Source organism: Somniosus microcephalus, chromosome 1 (genome assembly GCF_052327205.1).
Source record: "Somniosus microcephalus isolate GS21.2 chromosome 1, FLI_Smic_1.0, whole genome shotgun sequence".
NCBI lineage: Eukaryota > Metazoa > Chordata > Chondrichthyes > Squaliformes > Somniosidae > Somniosus > Somniosus microcephalus.
Window position 1 is genome coordinate 113,640,117 of NC_140987.1, and position 22,376 is coordinate 113,662,492.

At 49.0% G+C, this 22,376-nt stretch overlaps 1 protein-coding gene across 1 annotated transcript in view; it reads left to right on the forward strand.

Moving 5' to 3' along the window:
• shc3 (SHC (Src homology 2 domain containing) transforming protein 3) overlaps nt 1–22,376 on the forward strand; it is a 376,522-nt gene that overhangs the window by 149,146 nt on the left and 205,000 nt on the right. Inside the window, exon 4 of the mRNA XM_085984744.1 lies at nt 2,682–2,801. Coding sequence (XP_085840870.1) covers nt 2,682–2,801 — 120 coding nt within the window. The remainder of the gene's footprint in view (nt 1–2,681; nt 2,802–22,376) is intronic.

The window sequence follows — 22,376 nt, forward strand, 5'->3', positions numbered from 1 at the left end:
CTTAGTATCATCTGCAAACTTTGATATGTTACACTCGGTCCCCTCCTCCAAATCGTTAATATAGATTGTAAAGAGTTGGGGACCCAGCACCCTGGGACCCTGCAGAACACCACTAGTTACTGATTGCCAGTCTGAGAATGAACCATTTATCCCAACTCTCTGCCTTCTGTTAGATAGCCAATCCTCTATCCATGCCAGAATATTACCCCCAATCCTGTGATTTTTTTATCTTAAGCAATAATCTTTTGTGCGGCACCTTGTCAAATGCCTTTTGGAAGTCTAAATACACTACGTCCACTGGTTCCCCTTTATCCACCCTATATGTTACTTCCTCAAAGAACTCCAGCAAATTTGTCAAACATGACTTCCCCTTCATAAAACCATGCTGACTTTGTCCTATTAAATTATGATTATCCAAATGTCCTGTTACTGTCTCCTTAATAATGGACTCCAAAATTTTACCTACCACAGATGTTAGGCTAACCGGTCTATAGTTTCCAGCCTCCTGTCTACTGCCCTTTTTAAATAAGGGTGTTACATTAGCAGTTTTCCAGTCTGCCGGGACCTTTGCTGAGTCCAGGGAGTTTTGGAAAATTATTACCAATGCATCTACAATCCCTACCGCCACTTCCCTCAAGACCCTAGGATGTAAGCCATCAGGTCCAGGTGATTTATCCGCCTTGAGTCCCATTATTTTACCGAGTACCACTTCCTTAGTGGTTTTGATCGTGTTTACCTCCTCCCCCCCTTTAGCCCCCTGTTTGTCCAGTGTTGGGATATTCTTAGTGTCCTCTGCTGTAAAGACTGATACAAAATATTCATTCAGTGTTTTTGCCATCTCCATATTTCCCACCATTAATTTCCCGGTCTCATCCTCTAAGGGACCAACATTTACTTTAGCCACCCTTTTTCTTTTTATATTACTATAAAAACTCTTACTATCTGTTTTTATATTTTTTGCTAATTTACTTTCATAATCTATTTTCCCTTTCTTAATCAATCTTTTTGTTATTTTTTGCTGTCTTTTAAAGTTTTCCCAATCCTCTATCCTCCCATTAGATTTGGCTACCTTATATGCCCTTGTTTTTAGTCGAATACTATTCTTAATTTCTTTACTTAGCCACGGATGGCTGTCTTTTCTTTTACACCCTTTTCTTCTCAGTGGAATATATATTTTTTGGAAGTTGTAAAATAACTCCTTAAATGTACACCACTGATCATGTATCATCTTACCCTTTAATCTATTTTCCCAATCCACTCTACTCAATTCCGCTCTCATACCTTCATAGTCTCCTTTATTCAAGCTTAGCACGCTTGTTTGAGATCCAACCTTCTCACCCTCTAATTGAATATGGAATTCAACCATGTTATGGTCACTCATTCCAAGGGGATCCTTTACTAGGACATTTTTAATTAATCCTGTCTCGTTACACAGGACCAGATCTAAGGTTGCTTGCCCCCTGGTCGGTTCAGTTACATACTGCTCAAGAAACCCATCCCTAATACACTCAATGAACTCATCCTCAAGGCAGCCCTGCCCAATTTGATTTGTCCAATTAATATGATAGTTAAAATCCCCCATAATTATAGATGTTCCCTTATTACAAGCCTCAACTATTTCCTGATTGATACTCCGTCCAACAGAGTTGCAACTGTTCGGAGGCCTATAGACTACGCCCACGAGTGTTTTTTTCCCCTTATTATTCCTTACCTCCACCTAAACTGTTTCATTATCCTGATCTTTTGACCCAATAGCATTTCTCTGTATTACAGTGATTCCTTCCTTTATTAACATAGCCACCCCACCTCCCCTTCCTTCCTGCCTGTCCTTCCTGATTGTTAAATAACCTGGTATGTTTAATTCCCAGGCATTGTCACCCTGCAGCCATGTTTCTGTAATGGCCACAAGATCATACCCATATGTAGTTATTTGTGCCATTAACTTGTCTATTTTGTTACAAATGCTACGTGCATTCAGATAGAGAACTTTCAAATATGTTTTGTGACACTTAGTTCCTGCTTTTGCCCTTTTTATTACTTTACCTTTTACTCCATACTTTCTGCCCCTCCTGACACGCTCTGGTTTTTAATTTCCCCACTGCTACCTAAGTCTATGACCTTCTCTGTTGTCATTTTTATTATTTGCTCTCTAGGAACCTCCCCCCCACTAATTAGTTTAAAGCCCTCTCTACAGCCCTAGTTATATGATCCACCAGGACTCTAGTTCCAGCACTGGCCAAGTTACGCATCATCCAGACTTAGCTATATATCACTGTTCCTTCATCATTGCTGGATAAAAATCCTGGAACTCCCAACCTTACAGCATTGTGGGAGTGCCCTTACCATACGAACTGCAGCGGTTCAAGAAGAAAGCCCACCACCACCTTCTCAAGTGCAACTAGGAATGAGCAATAAATGCTGGCCTTGCCACTGATGCCCACATCCCGAGAATGAATTAAAAATAACCTGTTCATTTTGTCCATTTTATTTAGTAATTATCAGATAAATGAAGAGAAAATGTAGTTCATCAACATATCTGAAAAGCAGTCTAATGCTTAAATCTAAAGAAATCACTGCAATTTGGGATAATTTATGATGTACATAGGTCACAGTTATCTTTGTTAGTGCCTTTCTGTAGCTAACAGTTTGGGTAATGGTTTTTGTGTGGCTTGCCTCAACAGCCACCAAGTAAAGCATTGTCTAGTGTACTTGGTAAGAGCAACCTGCAGTTTGCCGGAATGAACATCACTCTGAATATTTCAACTAGCAGCCTCAATCTAATGACGCCTGACACTAAGCAGGTAGGCAGCTTGTTAAAGATATGAGCTAGTTTGTGAATAAGGTGAAGCACCACAATGATATCTAGCTATAAAATAGCCCAAATGTATGTAAGTGTCAGTTACATTAAAAGCTGCAAGAACATTTTATGATATGTGGGAAAATGCATGGCTGGGTGGGATGAGCACTAGATTTGAGGTGAATTAAATTTGGATTTGCCTCTGGGCATTGTGGAGAATTCACATTTTGGCTCAATTTGTATTTGGGAATTTGGCTCCCATTTTTAAGGATACAATATGCATACATGTGCAATCGGTGTCACAAGGCCCGCGATTTCCATAAACTTGGTGGGTCCGTGGTGGGCAACGTCAGTAACAGGTCCCGGCCTCGCTGCTGGCTTCAGCCCACTGTCCAAAATTATTTCCCTGATTTGGCTTGTTAAGCCCGCCCAAAACGTTTGCCGACCAATTGAAGGAAGTGGGTCTGATGACGTCATTTCATGATGCACCATCAGCTGGTTTCCTTAAAGGGACCATGCGCAAATTGAATTTGACAGTTGAGGTGTCAGTGTTCTACTGCAATGATGAAGGAACAGTGAGGTGCTGCAAACACTGACAAGCACTGCACAGTGGTGCACGGCTGCACCCAGGCTCTTCCATGGCACCCTCCATATAAGCAGTTCTCTTCTCTTCCAATGGGCAGAAGAGGCCTCACCAGGAGACCAAGAAGCCTGGTTGCACATTGCACAGGAGGACACAAGCAGAGTTGTCGTCAGGAGGACCAGACTGCAGTGGCGCAAACCTTTCAATGATCTCAGCAGATCACGAAATGTTACTGCAAAGCCACACTCAACCTCATCCTGCTGTGCCACTCATCACATCCCCATCACTCTGCATTCCCTACCCTACTCCTGCACATCCTTACTCACACCAACTTACCTTGCACCTCCACCCATCCCTCTTTATCTACATTATCACTTCCCCATCTCACTCGCAACCCCTCACATTCACCCTCATCCTAGTGCAATCATACCAATTAACAACACACAATGGTAGGCACTTGGGTGTTTTATGCAATGTTCATGTAAAGTTTCTGTTGATGTGGAGTCAAGCATTGAAACCTTTATTTTCAACACTTTGCCTTCTGTGTGCACCTTTGGAAGTGGCTTAGTGAGTTGCGGTGAATGGTGAGACATAACAGTACACCCCACAATGGTCATGAGTGTGAAAGGAATGACTTGGGCATTGTAGGGATGCTTTATGGTGTTGGTGTGAGGTGGTGCCAACCTGGCGCATCATATGGCAGCCAGGGTGTACAGCATCAAGTGAAGTAAATCTGGTCATGGTAAGGCCAATCCTGGCCTATTGGGCAGCAATGTGGTTGGGTGCTGATGCTCTGTGTCCTGTGCAGCACCAGTTGATTGCGGAGAAGGTTGGTGTTGTTGTTGGTGCTGCTGGTGTGCCTGGTGCTGCTGGTGTTGAGGCTGATCGTGGTGGAGTTCTGAGGACCAAGGCGAGATAGTTTCAAGGGCACCAATGCTGGTGTAATAGATGGTAGGTGAACTTGAGATGACAGAAGTGATCTATCAATGATGAGAGAGGTTGTTCCAATGAGGTGACACTGGATAGAGAGTTTACTCCAAACACTTGCAACCTGCATAAAGCTCAATCTGACATCCAAAAGCTGTAAGCAACAGCATCTGAGCTTGGAAAGTGAACAGCTGTGAGATGGGAGCTTTTATAGCACATTTGCAGCTGTGAAGTAATGAGATGATTCCATGGTCATACATCTCCTAACCTGCTTACCTGACATGATCCCCAAGCGGCGTGGACCCCGTGTGTGACCTTGTAAAATGTTAACGTGACCTCAAAATACTCCTTAATGGGCTGTTAACACGGTCATAATGACCTGAATTGCCTCCCCCGCCGCTGCATGTCGGGTTTGTTCAGCACTGACAGACCCAACATCTGGGAAAGGCACATGGTGGCGGGTTGACAGTGGGGTTCTGACCAACTGTCAAAAAAAATTATCACTCAACCTGCCACCGAGCGTACCTGTTGACCCCCTGAAAAATTCCCCCCAAAGTAATTTAATTTTAAAACACTTGGGGGGAAAAATTCAGTTGGTTAGTGCCTTCCATTAGCGGCAGCAGCTGGCACTAATGAGGCGCTGATGCAATAGCGCCGGGGCGAGGCGAATCCAGCGATGCACGGCAAATTCGGACCCCCTGCTGCGTCGCCAGTAGGAGGTACCACCGGGGACTTCAACGCCAGGCAGATTGTGACGCTCACTGGGCGCCCAATCTGCAAAATTGATTTTCGCCACTTACTTTTGCGCTTTGACCAGACAGCAACAGGGTGAGCAGGCGCACAGCTGACGGAAGCCAGCTCCAGCGACGTATTTTAAAGGCATCAGCATTAATCACTTGCAGCTGTCAGGGCAGGTTAGTTTCAGTGGCTTCTTGTCAGTTTCAGCCAGTGGAGCAGTTTGTATGAATAATGTCAAGCTTCTTTTTTATGAGCAGTCTTCTGGCAAGTGCAAAGTGGTTACATTTATTGTTCAAAGATTCAGACGGCTACACTTGTCAACATTAATGGGGACTATACTAGCGTGCCACATCGCCCTCCAGGATCTGCAGTGGAGGGAGCATAGGCAGCCAGAAATACAGGAACATGTGCGCAGAGGGATGAGGAGGGACATCAGGGCTCTCACCAGGAGGCCTTACCCTCCGAGGGTATTCCGACAACACTTCTTCTACCTTTAATTAAGCGAGGAGCAGTGTATTAGATGGCTCCACATCACTAAGGTGATGGTCACAGAACTCTGCCACCTCCTCCAAACAGCCCTCCAGCCTCACAGCAGGGTGACTTAAACCATCCCTGTGTCATGCCATATTACAGCGTCCTCCTAGGCACAAAGGTGAAATGAGAGAAACCACAAAATTTGCATTTAATAAATGTATGCATAAACATATCACATTCATTCTAATAACTAATGACCCTTGTGCCTGCCCTAGTTAATGTAATACCCACTGGAAATGTTATGTATGCTAAGTATGGTTATCAATCTTTAACTTAGACACTGTATTATCATTGTTATAAATCCCTGGGTTAAAGTTGCCCATGTGAAGGTACGGCAAGAACTTTTAAGGACACAATGTGACTAAGAGCAGACTTTCCATAATTCTGCACCAGTATCAACTGTTGCAGACAGTGAGGCTGCGCAGTCTCCAGGCAGAAACCCCAGGAGGAAGGGGTGGAGTCGGGTTTTTCAAGCGGGAAACGGGAGCGACTGGAAGAAAAGAGGGCAGGAGCTCTGAAAAGAGGGCTCAGGAGGCAAATGGCTGCCGCATCCCGTCCCGGGCTTCCAAACTCGGCCGCCGCCCTTCGTATTAGTAGCTCTGCATCCAGAACTCAAAGTGGGATTCAGTGATCGTGAAGAGAATTCAACGAAGGGGTTCGGAGTCGTAAGTCTTGCAGACATTATACATACCATGAGCTCCAACTTAAGCGCGCCAACGAAAGAGTGCACTCGAATTTGGACACAGGGACAGATTCTCCTTTGAATCCATATAAATGGAGAATGTATGTTTATTATGTCTAGATTCATTCTAATGTATGCAAATGTCTAATTTAGGTCATTGACCCGTAATCTTCTTATACTGTCTGACGTTAAAACTATAAAGTAAGATAATTAGAATTAAGCCATTGTAGTAGTGATCTCCTTACTGGACTATAGGATACTGTCTACAACAGAGACCACATCTCACATATATCTAGAGAACCGTGAAGGGGTTACATTTTGGGGGCTTGTCCGGGATTGTGGTCTATTTATGTCAGTAAGCTAACAGTATTGAATGCTCATTGCTAAGAGAGTGGTTTGTGGTTTCTACTGGGCTGTTTGAGCATAAAAGATGGATGTTATTGAGGTTGAAGCTTTGTGCAAACGGAAGCAGATAGCTACTACCCATGCCATTGTGCTGAATGGTGTTGCTAACGATGACCCTGATGATGTCTTGCTAAGGGCTCTGAATTGTGTCAAAGCCTTTGGAAAGGTTAGGATAGTTGAGCACTGCTTGGATACAGCTACCAAGAAGCAGTTTGTGTTGATCCAGACATCAGAGAACCTGAGAGGTCATGGTTTACCTGAAGCAGTTGGGTTTTCTGAAGAGGCTGGTCCCTGGCCAGTTCAGTTTGTCCCTATTACTACTAAGGAAGAAGAAGGGTTTCAGACCAAGTTGTTGTCATTCTTGAGACAAAAAGGAAAGACTGTTGCTGATGTCAAAGGTCTGATAGGTCCTTCGGCCCTGGATATGAACACTCAGTTGGTCAGTGCCATTAGTTCTCTGGTGGATAAATGCACCAATCTGCCCTTCGAGGCTCAGGGATACCGTAAGCTCCGTATGTTCTCAGGAGTGAGACCAACTCCCAGTGGGGAAGAGGAGTACGACGCCTGGGCTGAGCAGACCCTGCCTCTGCTAGAGGAATGGCAGTGCAGTGACAATGTGAAGAGGCAGAGAATAGTAGAAAGCCTTAAGGGTCCTGCTGCTGACATTGTAAGATTCTTAAAGGCGCAGAACACCTCTGCTACTTCCTTTGACTACATGCAGGCTCTAGAAACTGCCTTTGGAACTACTGAAACCATTTCAGATTTGATGGTCAGATTCAGAAGCACATTCCAGTGTGAGGGAGAGAAGCTGTCCAGTTATCTGCTGAGAATAGACAAACTGCTGCATTGTATGTTACGGAAAAGAGGGATTGAGTTGCCTGAAATGAATCGGTTCCACATTGAACAGGTTGTGCGAGGTGCATTGCTCGAAGATGTGACTGCTCTTCGCATACGCATGACCCATAAGTTGCGAGATCCACCTACCTTCACTGAGCTGCTAAGGGAAGTCAGAGAGGAGGAGGATATGCTTCAGGCCCGGAATGTAGCAAAGAGTGCTGTGATGTCCAAGCTCGTGACTCCTGTTACAGTTCCTACTCCTAAGGGTGATGTCAACCCTGAGATGGAACAGCTGAAGAAGGAAATAAATGTCATGAGAGCCGAGATGGCATAATTTCGGTCTAAGCCCAACACAGAAAGGGATGACGCACGGGTGCAAAAGGTTGAACACCCTGCGAAGTCTAACAGCAAAATGAATGATTCCTCTAAAGGATATCCCCATGAAGGAGATAGACCTGGAGTCTTTTGTTATAACTGTGGAAAGGATGGACATTTCAAGCGAGAATGTAGAGGTGAGGAAAATCTAAAAAAAGTAAATGACCGTCTCATAAAACTTACCAAGAAGTCGGGAAACTACAAAGGGGCACAGTAACGGAACGGCCTGCTGTCCCTGTAGCTAAGACACGTTCCGCTAAGTGCAATAATAGACAAGGGGATATGAAAGACATCATACCTGAAGGTTTAGTGGGGCCGAGTTCTGCTGTATCAATACAGATTGAAGGCATTTATACTAAAGCTATCCTCGACACGGGTTCTCAGGTTACCATACTGTACCGATCCTTCTATGACCGATACCTGACGCATTTGCCGTTAACCCCAATCAGTCTTCTGCAGATCTGGGGCCTTAGTCCTGCTGATTACCCATATGATGGCTATTTGTCGCTGAGGTTGGAGTTCTTGGAAGCTGATGTAGGGACCACTGAGACCATTGATGCACTTGTGTTGGTTTGCCCTGACCCCATGGTGAAAGGTGAGGCTTCCATACTGGTTGGCAGTAATACACCCATAGTGAGACGACTCCTGACAAGCTGCAAAGAGCAGGGAGGTGAAAACTTCTTGAGCACCAGACACATTCACCCTGTTTTCAAAAAGGCTTTTGAGAAACTGCCTGAACTTTCTTCCGACGTAGATGATAGCAAAAGAGGAACTGTGTGGTACGTTCGAGCCAAACCTATCACCCTGCGTCCTGGAGGAGTGGCTAGAATCCCTGGGATACCAAAATTCCCTGGAACGCCAGGTACTGAAGCCATTCTGATAGAGTCACCTGATGATCCTGCAGAAGAGTCACGGTTTCCAAATGAGCTTCTGGTGAGACCAGAGTTGCAGACCCCGACAGCTGTGATGTCAAGGAGAGTTACAGTGACCGTGAGGAATATGTCAGGCAAAGGAATCACATTGAGGAAAGGAATGCCGATTGCGCATCTGTTTCCTGTAAATGTACTGTCGTCACATGTGAAGGAAGAGTCCAAAGTTAACTCAACCGGAGATCTGATGCCCTCCTCCTTCAACTTTGGAGATTCATTCGTTCCTAAAGAATGGAAGGACCGATTAGTCAGGAAGATGATGGAGCGGAGAGGAGTTTTCTCTACTCATGAGTTTGATGTTGGTTGTAGTAAGAGTACTCGCCATTCTATCAGAATTACCGAGGATAAACCCTTTCGGGAGAGGTCTCGACGGCTGGTACCAGCTGACATCGAAGCAGTGAGACAGCACCTGTCGCAGTTAAAAGAAGCTGAGATCATTTCCGAGTCCAGGAGTCCTAATGCATCTCCTATAGTGGTGGTGAGGAAAACGAACGGAAAGATTCGGATGTGTGTGGACTTTAGGACGCTTAACAGACGTACTATTCCCAACCAATACACCGTTCCAAGAATTGAGGATGCACTGGCTTGTCTTAATGGAAGCAAGTGGTTCAGTGTGTTGGATCTCAGAAGTGGATACTACCAAATACCGATGAGTGAATCGGACAAAGAAAAGACAGCCTTTATATGTCCGGTTGGGTTCTACCAATTTGAAAGGATGCTACAGGGAGTTTCAGGCGCTCCAGCAACTTTTCAAAGAATAATGGAACAAACAGTTGGGGACATGAACTTGCTCGAAGTATTGGTGTACTTGGATGATATCATTGTGTTTGGGGCAACCCTTGAAGAACACGAAGCTCGGTTGCTGAAAGTGCTTGGTCGCCTGGAGGATGAAGGTCTCAAGCTATCATTGGACAAGTGTCAGTTTTGCCAAACATCCGTGTCCTATGTGGGGCATATTGTATCACAGGATGGAGTAGCCACAGATCCATCCAAGATCGAAGCTGTTACCACATGGCCCAAACCGAACACAGTGACTGCCTTGCGGTCATTTCTTGGGTTCTGCGGATATTACAGGCGCTTTGTGCAGGATTACTCCAAAGTGGCCCATCCTCTGAATCAGCTGCTGGCTGGTTACCTCCCACCAGCCGAGAGGAAGAAAAAGGCTAAAGGTAAAGAGAACAAGGACTACTTCAAACCCTCTGAGCCTTTTGGTGTTAGATGGGATGAGAAATGCGAAGAGGCCTTCCACACCTCAAAGCAAAGTCTTACTCAAGCCCCCGTGTTGGCTTTTGCAAACCCACAGCTGCCATATGTGCTACACGTAGATGCCAGTCAAGAAGGGTTGGGTGGTGTGTTGTATCAGGACCAAGGAGCAGGGCTGAGACCTGTAGCGTTCATCAGTCGCAGTCTTACGCCATCAGAGCGTAACTACCCAGCTCATAAGCTAGAATTCTTGGCGTTGAAGTGGGGGGTGGTGGATAAGCTGCAGGATTATCTGTATGGAGCGAAGTTTGAAGTGAGGACAGACAATAATCCATTAACCTATGTGTTGACTTCGGCAAAACTTGATGCCACCGGCCACCGCTGGCTTGCTGCACTATCTGCTTACGACTTTAGTCTCAGGTACAGACCTGGGAACCAGAACATTGACGCAGATGCTCTGTCCCGTCACCCACACTACCAGAAACCAGAGTGGAAAGATGTTGCTTCAGCAGATGTGAAAGTAATGTGTCAGATGTCCGTGGTATCTGGACCAAAGAATTCATTTCATGCCCGAGAGATTGACCACTTGGGAGCGTCAATGCATGCTGTTCCTCAGGCATTTTGCAACCTTTCCAGTTTGGATGCACAAAACTTACCCATGTTGTGTTCATCTGAAATATCCAAAGCACAACAGGAGGATCCCTGTATTCATGAGGTGTTTTCAGCTCTCCGTCTGGGTGATATTACACGGATCGACAAATCAAAACATCCTGACTGTCGTCTGCTCCTAAGAGAATGGGACCACTTGGAAATTAAAGAGGGAGTGTTGTGTAGAATCACTCACCCACCCATTCACAGTTGGTCCTGCCTGAAAAGTACAGGGAAATAGTGATGAAGTCTTTGCATGATGACGCAGGTCATCTGGGAGTATATAAGACCTATGGGTTGGTCAAGGATAGATTCTATTGGCCGCGTATGAAGTCTGCGGTTGAGGAGTTCTGCAAGTCCTGTGCACGTTGTGTCCAGATAATGACTTTACCTAAAAGAGTTGCTCCTCTGTTTCACATGCAAAGTGATGGCCCTCTAGACCTTGTCTGTATGGATTTTCTGTCCATCGAACCCGATTCCAGCAATACCGCAAATGTCTTGGTCATTACAGATCATTATACTCGCTATGCCCAAGCTTTTCCCACAAAGGATCAGAAAGCATCCACCGTTGCCAAAGTGTTGTGGGAGAAAAACTTCATCCACTATGGACTGCCAAAGCGAATACACAGTGATCAAGGTAGAGACTTTGAAAGTAGACTTATACATGAGTTGTTGTCCATGCTCGGGATTGAGAAGTCAAGAACAACTCCATACCATCCTCAGGGAGATCCTCAACCTGAGCGGTTTAACCGTACTTTGTTAGGCATGCTTGGAACGCTGGATTCAAAGCGAAAGAACAAGTGGAGTCGGCACATTGGACATCTTGTTCATTCTTATAATTGTACCCGAAATGACGCTACTGGTTTTTCACCGTACTACCTCATGTTTGGACGTGAAGCGAGGATGCCGGTAGATTTGTGTTTCGGAGTATCCAGTGATGGCACATCACAGAGAACTTACCTCAAGTTTGTATCTGACATGAGAAAGGAATTGCAAGCTGCTTATGAACTTGCTGAGTCTGTTTCTGCCAAACAGAATAAAGGAAATAAGCAGAGGTATGGCCAGAAGATCCGTTTTTCCCAACTCATGCCTGGTGACCGAGTTCTCATACGGAACCTAGGACTTCAAGGGAAACATAAGTTAGCAGACCGCTGGGCTTCTACACCTTACATTGTTGAAAGTCAAATGTCACAACTACCTGTGTTTCGGCTAAAACCTGCAGGTGGGAATGGACCCATAAAAATACTGCACCGGAATCATATCCTGCCATTGGGACAGCAAGTGCGTCTGGATCCGCCAGCGGATAATGAGCTGACACCTAGTAGGAGAACCTTGCAGAGAAGAAGGAAAAAAACGAGAAACCAGGAAAACTTTGTTCCAGAAGACAGAAAACCCATGACACAGTGTGTGGATCATGAGGAACCTGATGAGTCGGAAGATGAAGAATGGGATCTATGGTACGACCTCCCAGAAAGACGCATAAGACAGAATCTGGATGAATTGTCTGAACCATTTAGCTCAGACTTGGACATGGTCTGGGAAGAACCAGATGCTTCCGTGAAGGAGATAAAAGAGACTGAAAGGCGTGATAACAAAGGAACCAACGCCTCCAACGTAGTTGAAGGAACTGAAGACCGGGTATCCGAAATAAGGAGCTCACAGCGAGTTAAGAAGGTTCCTGAAAGATTGACATACAGTACACTAGGAGTGCCAAGTGTAATGATAGCCCCTACGGTTCGATATGTTACCTCCCTTTATACATGGTTGGGAAGCATGCAACCACTTATGTGTAAAGTTCATTAGTCATGGGGACATGCCTATATTTGGTAGGGGGGGAGTGTAATACCCACTGGAAATGTTATGTACGCTAAGTATGGTTATCAATCTTTAACTTAGCCACTGTATTATCATTGTTACAAATCCCTGGGTTAAAGTTGCCCATGTGAAGGTACGGCAAGAACTTTTAAGGACACAATGTGACTAAGAGCAGACTTTCCATAATTCTGCACCAGTATCAACTGTTGCAGACAGTGAGGCTGCGCAGTCTCCAGGCAGAAACACCAGGAGGAAGGGGTGGAGTCGGGTTTTTCGAGCGGGAAACGGGAGCGACTGGAAGAAAAGAGGGCAGGAGCTCTGAAAAGAGGGCTCAGGAGGCAAATGGCTGCCGCATCCCGTCCCGGGCTTCCAAGCTCGGCCGCCGCCCTTCGTATTAGTAGCACTGCATCCAGAACTCAAAGTGGGATTCAGTGATCGTGAAGAGAATTCAACGAAGGGGTTCAGAGTCGTAAGTCTTGCAGACATTATACATACCATGAGCTCCAACTTAAGTGCACCAACGAAAGAGTGCACTCGAATTTGGACACAGGGACAGATTCTCCTTTGAATCCATATAAATGGAGAATGTATGTTTATTATGTCTAGATTCATTCTAATGTATGCAAATGTCTAATTTAGGTCATTGACCCATAATCTTCTTATACTGTCTGACGCTAAAACTATAAAGTAAGATAATTAGAATTAAGCCATTGTAGTAGTGATCTCCTTACTGGACTATAGGATACTGTCTACAACAGAGACCACATCTCACATATATCTAGAGAACCGTGAAGGGGTTACATTAAATAGATGTCATTTGTGTGCAAGGTGTGAGATGTGGGTATGAGTGTTGGTAGGTAGAGATTATTGGTGGGTGAGCACTGGGGGTGTGGTGCTTTGGGCAGTGTGTGAAGCTTGCGGTAGAGATGGTGGTATGTAGCATTTGTTGAAGCATTCAATCACCCTGACCACCCGACTGAGGTGGATCTGCCATGAATATAAAATGCAAGTCTTTCTTTCTTTATGAGCACACCTGCTTCAGTCCTCTGGCTCCTTCTCCTTGTTGTGCTTTTCCTTGCTGAGGCAACTGCACAGCCAGCAATGCTGAGAATGAAGTGCTGCAGTATCATGAACCTCCCCTTTAAGTACTGGGAAAAACCTGTGGCAATGATGAGTTGAGATTAGACTGCACCTGATATTGGTCCACCCTTTGAGTGCAACATCACTGAGCTAGCCCTTTAAGACTTGATTTAGTGCTCAAATCATTTCTTTGAGCAGTGAGAATGAATTTTGTGTGCAGTCTGAAGCATTAGCGCCTGGCACTACTTCTCAAACTTTTCTGAAAATAATGCCCATTCCTGGGTTATAATGGATTCCTAGCCCCTGGTGGTGTAGCAGGTGGCAGATAAGCAGTCTTGAGATAGGGATGTGTCTGTCTGACCTCATAATCTATTGAGGAGGTGTTTTGGGATGGCTATCTGTCTAACCTGTAGTAAGTCAGTTGTAAGAAGGGTTTGCAGCCCTGGGATGAGAATATTTCTGTCTAATATAGTTTAATGGGGAGGAGGAACAAAACAGAAAATGCTGGAAACACTCAGCAGCTCAAGCAATAAACTGACAAATTGACATTTCCCATGTGGACTCTTCATCAAAACTCAGTTTGCATTGAATATGTATCATCTGATTTTTAATAATCTAATTGCTTATTACTCAAGTTCTATAGTATAATTGAAACTGCTCTTTTCATGGGATTTATGTGACTTCTGCTCATATGAAGTTCACCATGCTCAGCACCATTTGCAAGTCTGTAAGAAACAATAATGCAAAAGTGCTTCACTAGATTTTATCTAATATTCTTTAGTGTTTTCCTCAACTAGACGCTGAATTCCTTATGCAGATAAGCATGCTGGGCCCCGTTCCCCATGTATATCTGTAAATAAATGAAGAACGCTTCGGTATAAAATAATTAAACTTCTTGAGTGTCTGTTTTCATCAGATAATGGATTTGTTTTGAAAATCAATACTTGGCCCTGTTTGCTTGCTTAGAAGCATGGATGTATTACTGCAATAACAACACATTTGTATAGAACTTGAGTAACAATTTCCTTCCATCATCTTTGGGTTCTTTTTAAAAAAGGCATGCTAAGGGCCAGCGGTAGATTGCATCACGCACTTGTAAACCTGCTGGGATTTATTTTCTACGTAGTGGAATGATACTTTTGGTGGACTTTTAGTTGCCTCTGAAGAGAAATTCACCCTGGATTTTCCACTGAATCAGCCATTAAAACACAATCATTTTTGATGGCAGTAAAGCTGTCCTGGCATTGCAAAAATAAGATATCCAAGTAGAATTGAACTGTAATCATTGACAATTACCACCTTAAAATCATAGGGGGAGAAATTGGATTGATTTGCGCCTTTCGTTAGCGCCCCTAACAGGGTGCAAACCCCCTAGCACCTGGGCGCGGCACCACTAACACCTCCCGTGAAATTTAGCATCGCCCCGGCCGCAAAATTGGGTAGCGCCGCCACGGCTGCTAAAACGCCACCCTGACCCTATCGGACATATCGTATAAATTTATTTAGTAATTCTATGTTGCTGTTTGAAATAAATAACTTCTTACTCCTGTCTTTTTTTCAGCCGTAATGATTTTTCATTCACATTTAAGATAAAGGTTGCGCATAGTCTCACCTTGGCACTGATTTGTCCCTGTAGCCCCCTCTTTATAATTTATACTTGCTGAAGTGCCCGGCGGTGCCGAGGCTTTTTCGAGGGCATGTTGTTGTTGGAAGAGAGACAGAGAGAGCGACGGCAGCGGGGGCGGGGAGGGGGGGGGAAGGGGCGGGGGAAGGGAGGGCGGGGGGGAAGGAGGGGCGGGGGGCGGCGGGGGGGGTAAGGGAGGGCGGGGGGGCAGCGGGGGGGAAGGGAGGGCGGGGAAGGGAGGGCGGGGGGCGGGGGGGAGGGCGGGGGGGAAGGGGGGAGGGCGGGGGGGAAGGGGGGAGGGGAGGGGGGAAGGGAGGGCGGGGGGAAGGAGGGGCGGGGGAAGGAGGGGCGCAGCGGGGGGGGAAGGAGGGGCGGGGGGGCGCAGCGGGGGGGGAAGGGAGGGCGGGGGGCGGGGAAGGGAGGGCAGGGGGGAGGGCGCGGGGGGAAGGGAGGGCGGGGGGGAAGGGGGGAGGGCGGGGGGGAAGGGGAGGGTGGGAAGGGGGAGGGCGGGGGGAGGGGGTTGGGGGGGAAGGGGGAGGGTGGGGGGAGGGGGGTGGGGGGAAGGGGGGTGTGGGGGAAGGGGGTGTGGGGGGGAGGGGTGTGGGGGTGTGGGGGGGGAATGGGGTGTGGGGGGGGAAGGGGGTTGGGGGGGAAGGGGGTGTGAGGGGGGGTGGGGGGTGGGAAAGGAGGAGGGAGATAAACTTAAAGTACAGGAAACTTTGTGCTATCCGGCACCCACTCTCAATGTTGAGAGATACAGAGATTCTTATCTCTGTATTTAACAACAAACACTGTTGCTTAGCAACAGCTTCTAAACACTGCAGGTGTGGCCCTGAAGCTCTGTAGCTAAAGCTGTTGCTATAGCGACAGACCTTGCACAGCTACACAGTCGATTGTCTGTCACAGACACAGATTTGGAGCATAGAAGCCCCACCCACTCTATGTTCCTGTACTAAGGTGGCCGCGCATGCACTCTGTTACACACTGAATCAAAATGGCGTCACACTGAAACTTTTTGCTCTCCTTGACAAACATGGCTGCCGTTAACCGGGGGCTGTCTGCAGAAGAAATTTCCTCAGCTGCAAACACAGGATCTTCAGATTATTATTTGGGGCTTGCAACCTTACCCCAGTTGCTTATGAAGCCTCCCCACCTACTGACCCCGGGAATGGAGCTGAGGCAGCACACCCTCTGCCCTCTGCCAGTGTTTGTCTCTGTCTAGGCCGGGAGCCTGGGTCTAGAGTTGCACTGCTGGCAGTTGGAGAAGCCTAGGCCCCGGGCCTGGAAAAACGGTGAAAGGTAGGAGAATTATAGAGGTTAGACAAAAGATTTACAAATTAATTCACTTTTTTAAAAAACAATTTGTGTTTTAAAAGCAACTTTTTTTTTGCTGGAAATGTATATTTGAAAAGAAAGACGCAGAAAGCAGGAAAAAGAATGGAAGCAAGATGGCGGCTACTCACCTCGGTTCAGAATGATAAGGCCCGCCCACACACGCACCGATTGGCCCGGCGGCACACGCCAGCAACCCGGCGTACGATTGGTCGAGCTCGAGGTCACTCTGTCGCTAATGAGCAGATAATGAGATGCTAATGAGCGGAATGTTAAGGTTTTTCGGATACCGCGGGCGCGATTTTAGCCCGGCCGAAATGTAAAAATGCTTAAAACCGTCTCGGAAGCGTAAGCTTTCTTTGGAGGTAACGCACGCGTAGGTACGCCCTGTAACTTTCAAGCGCATAGCCCGACAGACGCACACGCGATGACAGACTGAATGACAGAATGACAGAATGACAGAAGTACCGATTTATATATATAGACTAGCTGAAGTGCCCGGCGGTGCCGAGGCTTTTTCGAGGGAAGGTTGTTGTTGGAAGAGAGAGAGAGAGCGACTGGGGGGAAGAGAGAGAGCGACTGGGGGAAGAGAGAGAGCGACTGGGGGGAAGAGAGAGAGCGACTGGGGGGAAGAGAGGGAGGGGGAGGGGATGGGAGGGGGAGGGGGGGAGGGGAGGGGGGGAGGGGGAGGGGAGGGGAGGGTGAGGGAGGGGAGGGGGGGAGGGGACGGGAGGGGGAGGGGGGAGGGGGGGAGGGAAGGGCGGGGAAGGGAGGGCGGGGGGGAGGGGAGGGGGGGAGGGAGGGAGGGGGGAAGGGAGGGCGGGGGGGGAAGGGGGGAAGGGAGGGCGGGGGAAGGGGGGGCGGGGGGGGAAAGGGGGGGAAGGGAGGGCGGGGGCCCCCCCCGAGGGTCGTGGCCCCCCCCGAGGGTCGCGGCCCCCCCCCCCGAGGGTCGCGCGCCCCCCCCGAGGATCGCGCCCCCCCCGAGGGTCGCGCCCCCCCCCGAGGGTCGCGGCCCCCCCGAGGGTCGTGGCCCCCCTGAGGGTCGCGCCCCCCCCCCGAGGTGAAGACCGCCGATTGCGCGCGCAGCTGGGGCTGAGACGCGGCGTCTCTCTCTGGCTCGGCCGGCGGGGCCCGGTTGCCAGGGTAACCGTGACGCTGACCAAGCCCCGCCCCCCGGCCGAGCCAGAGAGAGAGACGCCGTGTCTCAGCTGCTCCTGCTGCGCGCGCGGCCCCCCCCCCGAGGGTCGCGGCCCCCCCCGAGGGTCGCGGCCCCCGCAGAGGGTCGCGGCCCCCCGAGGGTCGCGGCCCCCCCCCGAGGGTCGCGCCCCCCCCCCCGAGGTGAAGACTGCCGATTGCGGCTGTGCGAGACGGCCGGGGGGCCGGTTGCCAGGGTGACGCTTGACGCTCAGCAAGCCCCGCCCCCCGGCCGAGCCAGAGAGAGACACCGCGTCTCAGCTCCTGCTGCGCGCGCACCCTAGCGGCGCTGGGCTGAGGCTCGGCCCTCCAGCCTTCGAGTGGGGCCGGGAGGTGCCTAGCTTGGGCGTGGGTGCGAAGGAGAAGCCGAGGCTTCGAGGCCTACCTGGAAAAACGGGGAAAGGTAGGAAAATTAATGAGATTAGATAAGTTAATTACTTTCTAAATCATTTTTTTTTAAAAACAATATGTGTTTTAAAAGCAACGTTTTTTTTTAAGACGCAGAAAGCGGGAAGAAGAAAGGAAAAGTTTGGAATCAAGATGGCGGCGACTCACCTCGGTTCAGAACGATAAGGCCCGGCCACACATGCACCGATTGGCCCGGCGGCACACGCCAGCAACCCGGCATACGATTGGTCGAGCTCGAGGTCACTCTGTCGCTAATGAGCGGATAATGAGATGCTAATGAGCGGAACGTTGAAGGTTTTTGGGATACCGCGGGCGCAATTTTAGCCCGGCCGAAACGTAAATACGCTTAAAACCGTCTCGGAAGCGTAAGCTTTCTTTGGAGGTAACGCGCGCGTAGGTACGCCCTGTAACTTTCGAGCGCATAGCCCGACAGACGCACAGGCGATGACAGACAGAATGACAGACAGAATGACAGAATGACAAAATGACAGACAGACAGATGTACCGATTTATATATATAGATTAAGAAATCACAAATTTTCAGAAGCACATTTTGCAAAGTGCTTTTTCGATGTAATGTTGGGGGCATAGCTCTATGGGTATTGACAGTCCTCTGATACTTCATGTGTGAACCTAAGCAGTAAGGTTTGGCAAGCTATTTGACCATAGCAGCATTATTTATGTAAACTAAAACAAGAAGAGTAAAGAACCTGACCCCTGATGGCTGCCAACTACCGATGGGGCCTAGAAGTTGAAGTGCAGTCGCTGTTGTTTTGTAGACAATTGCGGCAGCCAATTTACACACAGAAAGGTCTCACAAACAGCAAATAAGAAAAATAACCAGTTAATCTGTTTTGTTGGTGCTGGTTGAGAAAGAATATTGGCCAGGACTTCAGGAGAACTCCCTGTCCTTCTTCAAAAAGTGCCATGGGATTTTTTATACCTACCTGAACTGGCAGACAGCGCCTTGGATTAACACCTTGTCTGAAAGATGGCACTTCTGATAATGAAGCACTGTCTTAGCATTGCACTGACCTGTCAGCCTAGATTAGGTGCTCATGTCCCCAACTGAGCTTGGGCGATTGGTATCCCAAGCAGTGCTGTTGGCGACTCAGGAGGAAGGGTCCTTGTATGCGCGATTCTCATTGCCTGGGTACTGTTAGTCAGCCCCTATTCAGAACACACCACTCTCTAACTGGTTGTGAGAGTCCTGAGAGAGTAACACAAACTGGCGAAGGGAGGGAGGGAGAGTAACTTAAACTGGGGAGGGAGGGAGGGAGAGAGAGCAAACCAACTGGGGGAGGGAGGGAGTGCAACAGAAACTGGGGGAGGGAGGGGAGGGAGAGAGTAACACAAACTGGAGGATGTAGTGTATGTACTTTGAAGAAGGAACTATATTCTGCAGCCCCTGTATACTGCAGTACCAGTAGTGACCACCCCGGTATATAAGCCTGTATAGTAACTTTGTATAGCAGTTCCAGTTTTGTCTCCATTCAGTAAACACCTGTTATAACCAACTCCTGCAGTCCGTGTCTCAATTACACACGGACATTACACTGGCGACGAACAGATCCGAACTTACCTACAGTTCTGCACCACCTCACGGGGATCCATCCCTGAAGCGAAGTTGTTAGAGGTCGAGGCCAGAAGGAAGAAATCCAAAAGGAAAAAACAAACAAACAGAAGAAACGGGCGTCGACCGTGGGCAACCGCCCTCTGATTCATCGAATTCGAAGATTTGCAGGAGAGGCTGTCGAGAGCTGGGCTTGGTTATCCAGTCTATGGTGTTCCAGCTAACCGGGCTGATGGCAGGTAGTACACTGATCCTTCCTGGGCTGCGGCGGGCTAGAGCTCGATCGGGTGGCTTTTCAACGGGGCCAAGCAGCGTTGTTGGGAAGAGGAGAGAGAGAGAGAGGGTGGAGCACACAGGGCGCGGCCGGTGCTACGAAGCCGGGCAGCGTACAGACCCGAGAAGAGGGAGGAAAGTGTCCCATAGGGTCTGCTCTGATGACGGGAACAGTAATTAAAATAAAAGAAATTAGAAGCGCAGAAAGCCGCGAGGAGCTGCAGTTTGCCACGGGGACCGCGGAGAGCGGTGTTGGCAGCAGCACGGGGGGGAAGTGCGCGAAGACCATAGGGCATCGCCAGCAAGGCATAAAAACGCCAGCAACAGCGCTAGCAGCAGCGGGAAAGACAGAAAGCGCGGGAGGCGCCATCTTAATCCAGCGGGGAAGAAGGCAAAGCGTGGGAGGCGCCATCTTAGATCTCCAAGATGCCGAAGATTGGCAATATCACTGCCTTCGATAATGCAATAGAAGACTGGACCACGTATGTGGAAAGAGTCGAAGTATATTGCAAGGCAAATGAAGTAGCCGATGAGAAAAAGGCATCGGTACTACTAAACTTAATGGGCGCAAGAACGTACGGCCTATTGCGGAACCTGATCACTCCAGTCAAACCGATGGCGAAGAGTTTTAACTAAATTGTTGATATCCTACAGGAACACCTAAATCCTACACTGCTGCTGATAGCAGAAAGATTTAGGCCTAGAAATTCATTATAGCCACTTTTGGGGCGGTAAAGTCGGGCGGCCGCTAAAGTTTGCGCCCGGCGCAAATTCGAGGCCACTTCGCCGGTATTCATTAGCTACGCCCTAAGAGTTTGCTCGAGCGCTAAAACTGGCGATGCACGGCTCTCTTTAGGCGCTAAGCCGGAGGTGCTGAGCGATACCGCCGAGGCCGGGCGCAGCGCAGGTGCGGCCATTTCTTGATTGACAGCAGACACCATGGCGCCGGCCAGCTCTTAAGGGGGAAGGGTCGAGTTGGTCTGCTGCCACGCCCTGGACACTGCAGCCCTCCAGCTAGGCCTGAACACTGCTGCTGGACCCAAATAGCGCCTGAAAGGATGGAGAAGGCCCGTGAACGAGCACAGCGCTTCTCAGAGCATGATCTGAGGGTGCTGGTTGGCGCTGTGGAGAAGAGACGCCATATTTTGTTTCCGGACAATGGGAAGAAGCCGGCGGCCCGCGTCTACCGGAAAGCCTGGAGGCATGTCGCCACCAGGGTGACATCCAACAGTGAGGTCCCCAGGAGCGCTGTACAATGCCGCAAAAAGCTAAATGACCTCGCCAGGATTGTCAGGGTGAGTACCCTTTCCAGTGTCCTCCTCATCCTTGCATGTGCACCTCACATTTTGGGCAAAGGGACCTGAAAGCCCTAATGGCCAGCCCTCATGCAGCAGCTATGGGACAGTCATGAACATCAATTGCACATTGTGCACTTAACACACTGGCCAGGCTATTCCACCATGGGAGGCAGTGCACACAAGATCAGGGCTACACACTGGCCAGGCTATTCCACCATGGGAGGCAGTGCACACAAGATCAGGGCTACACACTGTACTTAGAGGCCGTCCTTTCTCTTGCAGGCCAAGCTGGCCAATAATAAGAGGAGCCGGACTGAGACCGGGGGAGGCGGACCCCAGATCCAGCAGCTCACCGAGCTGCAACAGCGTGTGGAGCGCATCATGGGTGCCCGGGTGATTGGCCCCGTTGCATCTGGAGATGCCGACCCTGTTCTGGGCACCAATGGTAAGGACATCACCTTTTGGACCTCTCTCGTCCCACTTGCGCATCAGATCTACATCCTTTGCCACTGTCCGACCAATGCGCTGAATGCCACCACTCATGCATCCCTCGCTGACGCCCTCTCCTCACTCTAAAGCTACTCTTGTGCCTTCCTGCTTTCAGATGGTGAGGAGGAGGTCCCTGAAGTTGCCAGTGACAGCCCCTCAGAAGAGGAGGAGGAGGAGCAAGAGGAAGGCGGCCCATCAGGGGAACCCTCAGCCGCGGCAAGCCATGCCAATGTAGGGGACACGTCTTCCCTGGAGGGGAGCATGGGGGAAGTGTCGGGGGGGAGTGTAGCTCCTGGGACCAGCGGCCTGCAGAAACGCGGGAGGGGGGTGGAAGCTCAGCGGCCTTCTCCCCAGAGGGGGGAAGGGTCGGAGGGGAGTCCAATTGCTGGGCCCAGCGGCGTCCAGCAACGCAGGAAGGGTCGGCCAGCTCGGCGGCCTTCTCCCCAGAGGGAGAGTCCGGCCTCCAGTCCGGAGACGGTCAACGCCGAGGAGATGCGCCGCCTCGAGGACATGTCCGCGGACTCGGAGCGCCGGCACACGGAGCTCATGGGGGTAGTGGCACGGATGCCTGAGGCCATCGAGTCCCTGTCTCGGAGTGTGAACGAATTCGGGGCCTCACAGGCCACCAGTTT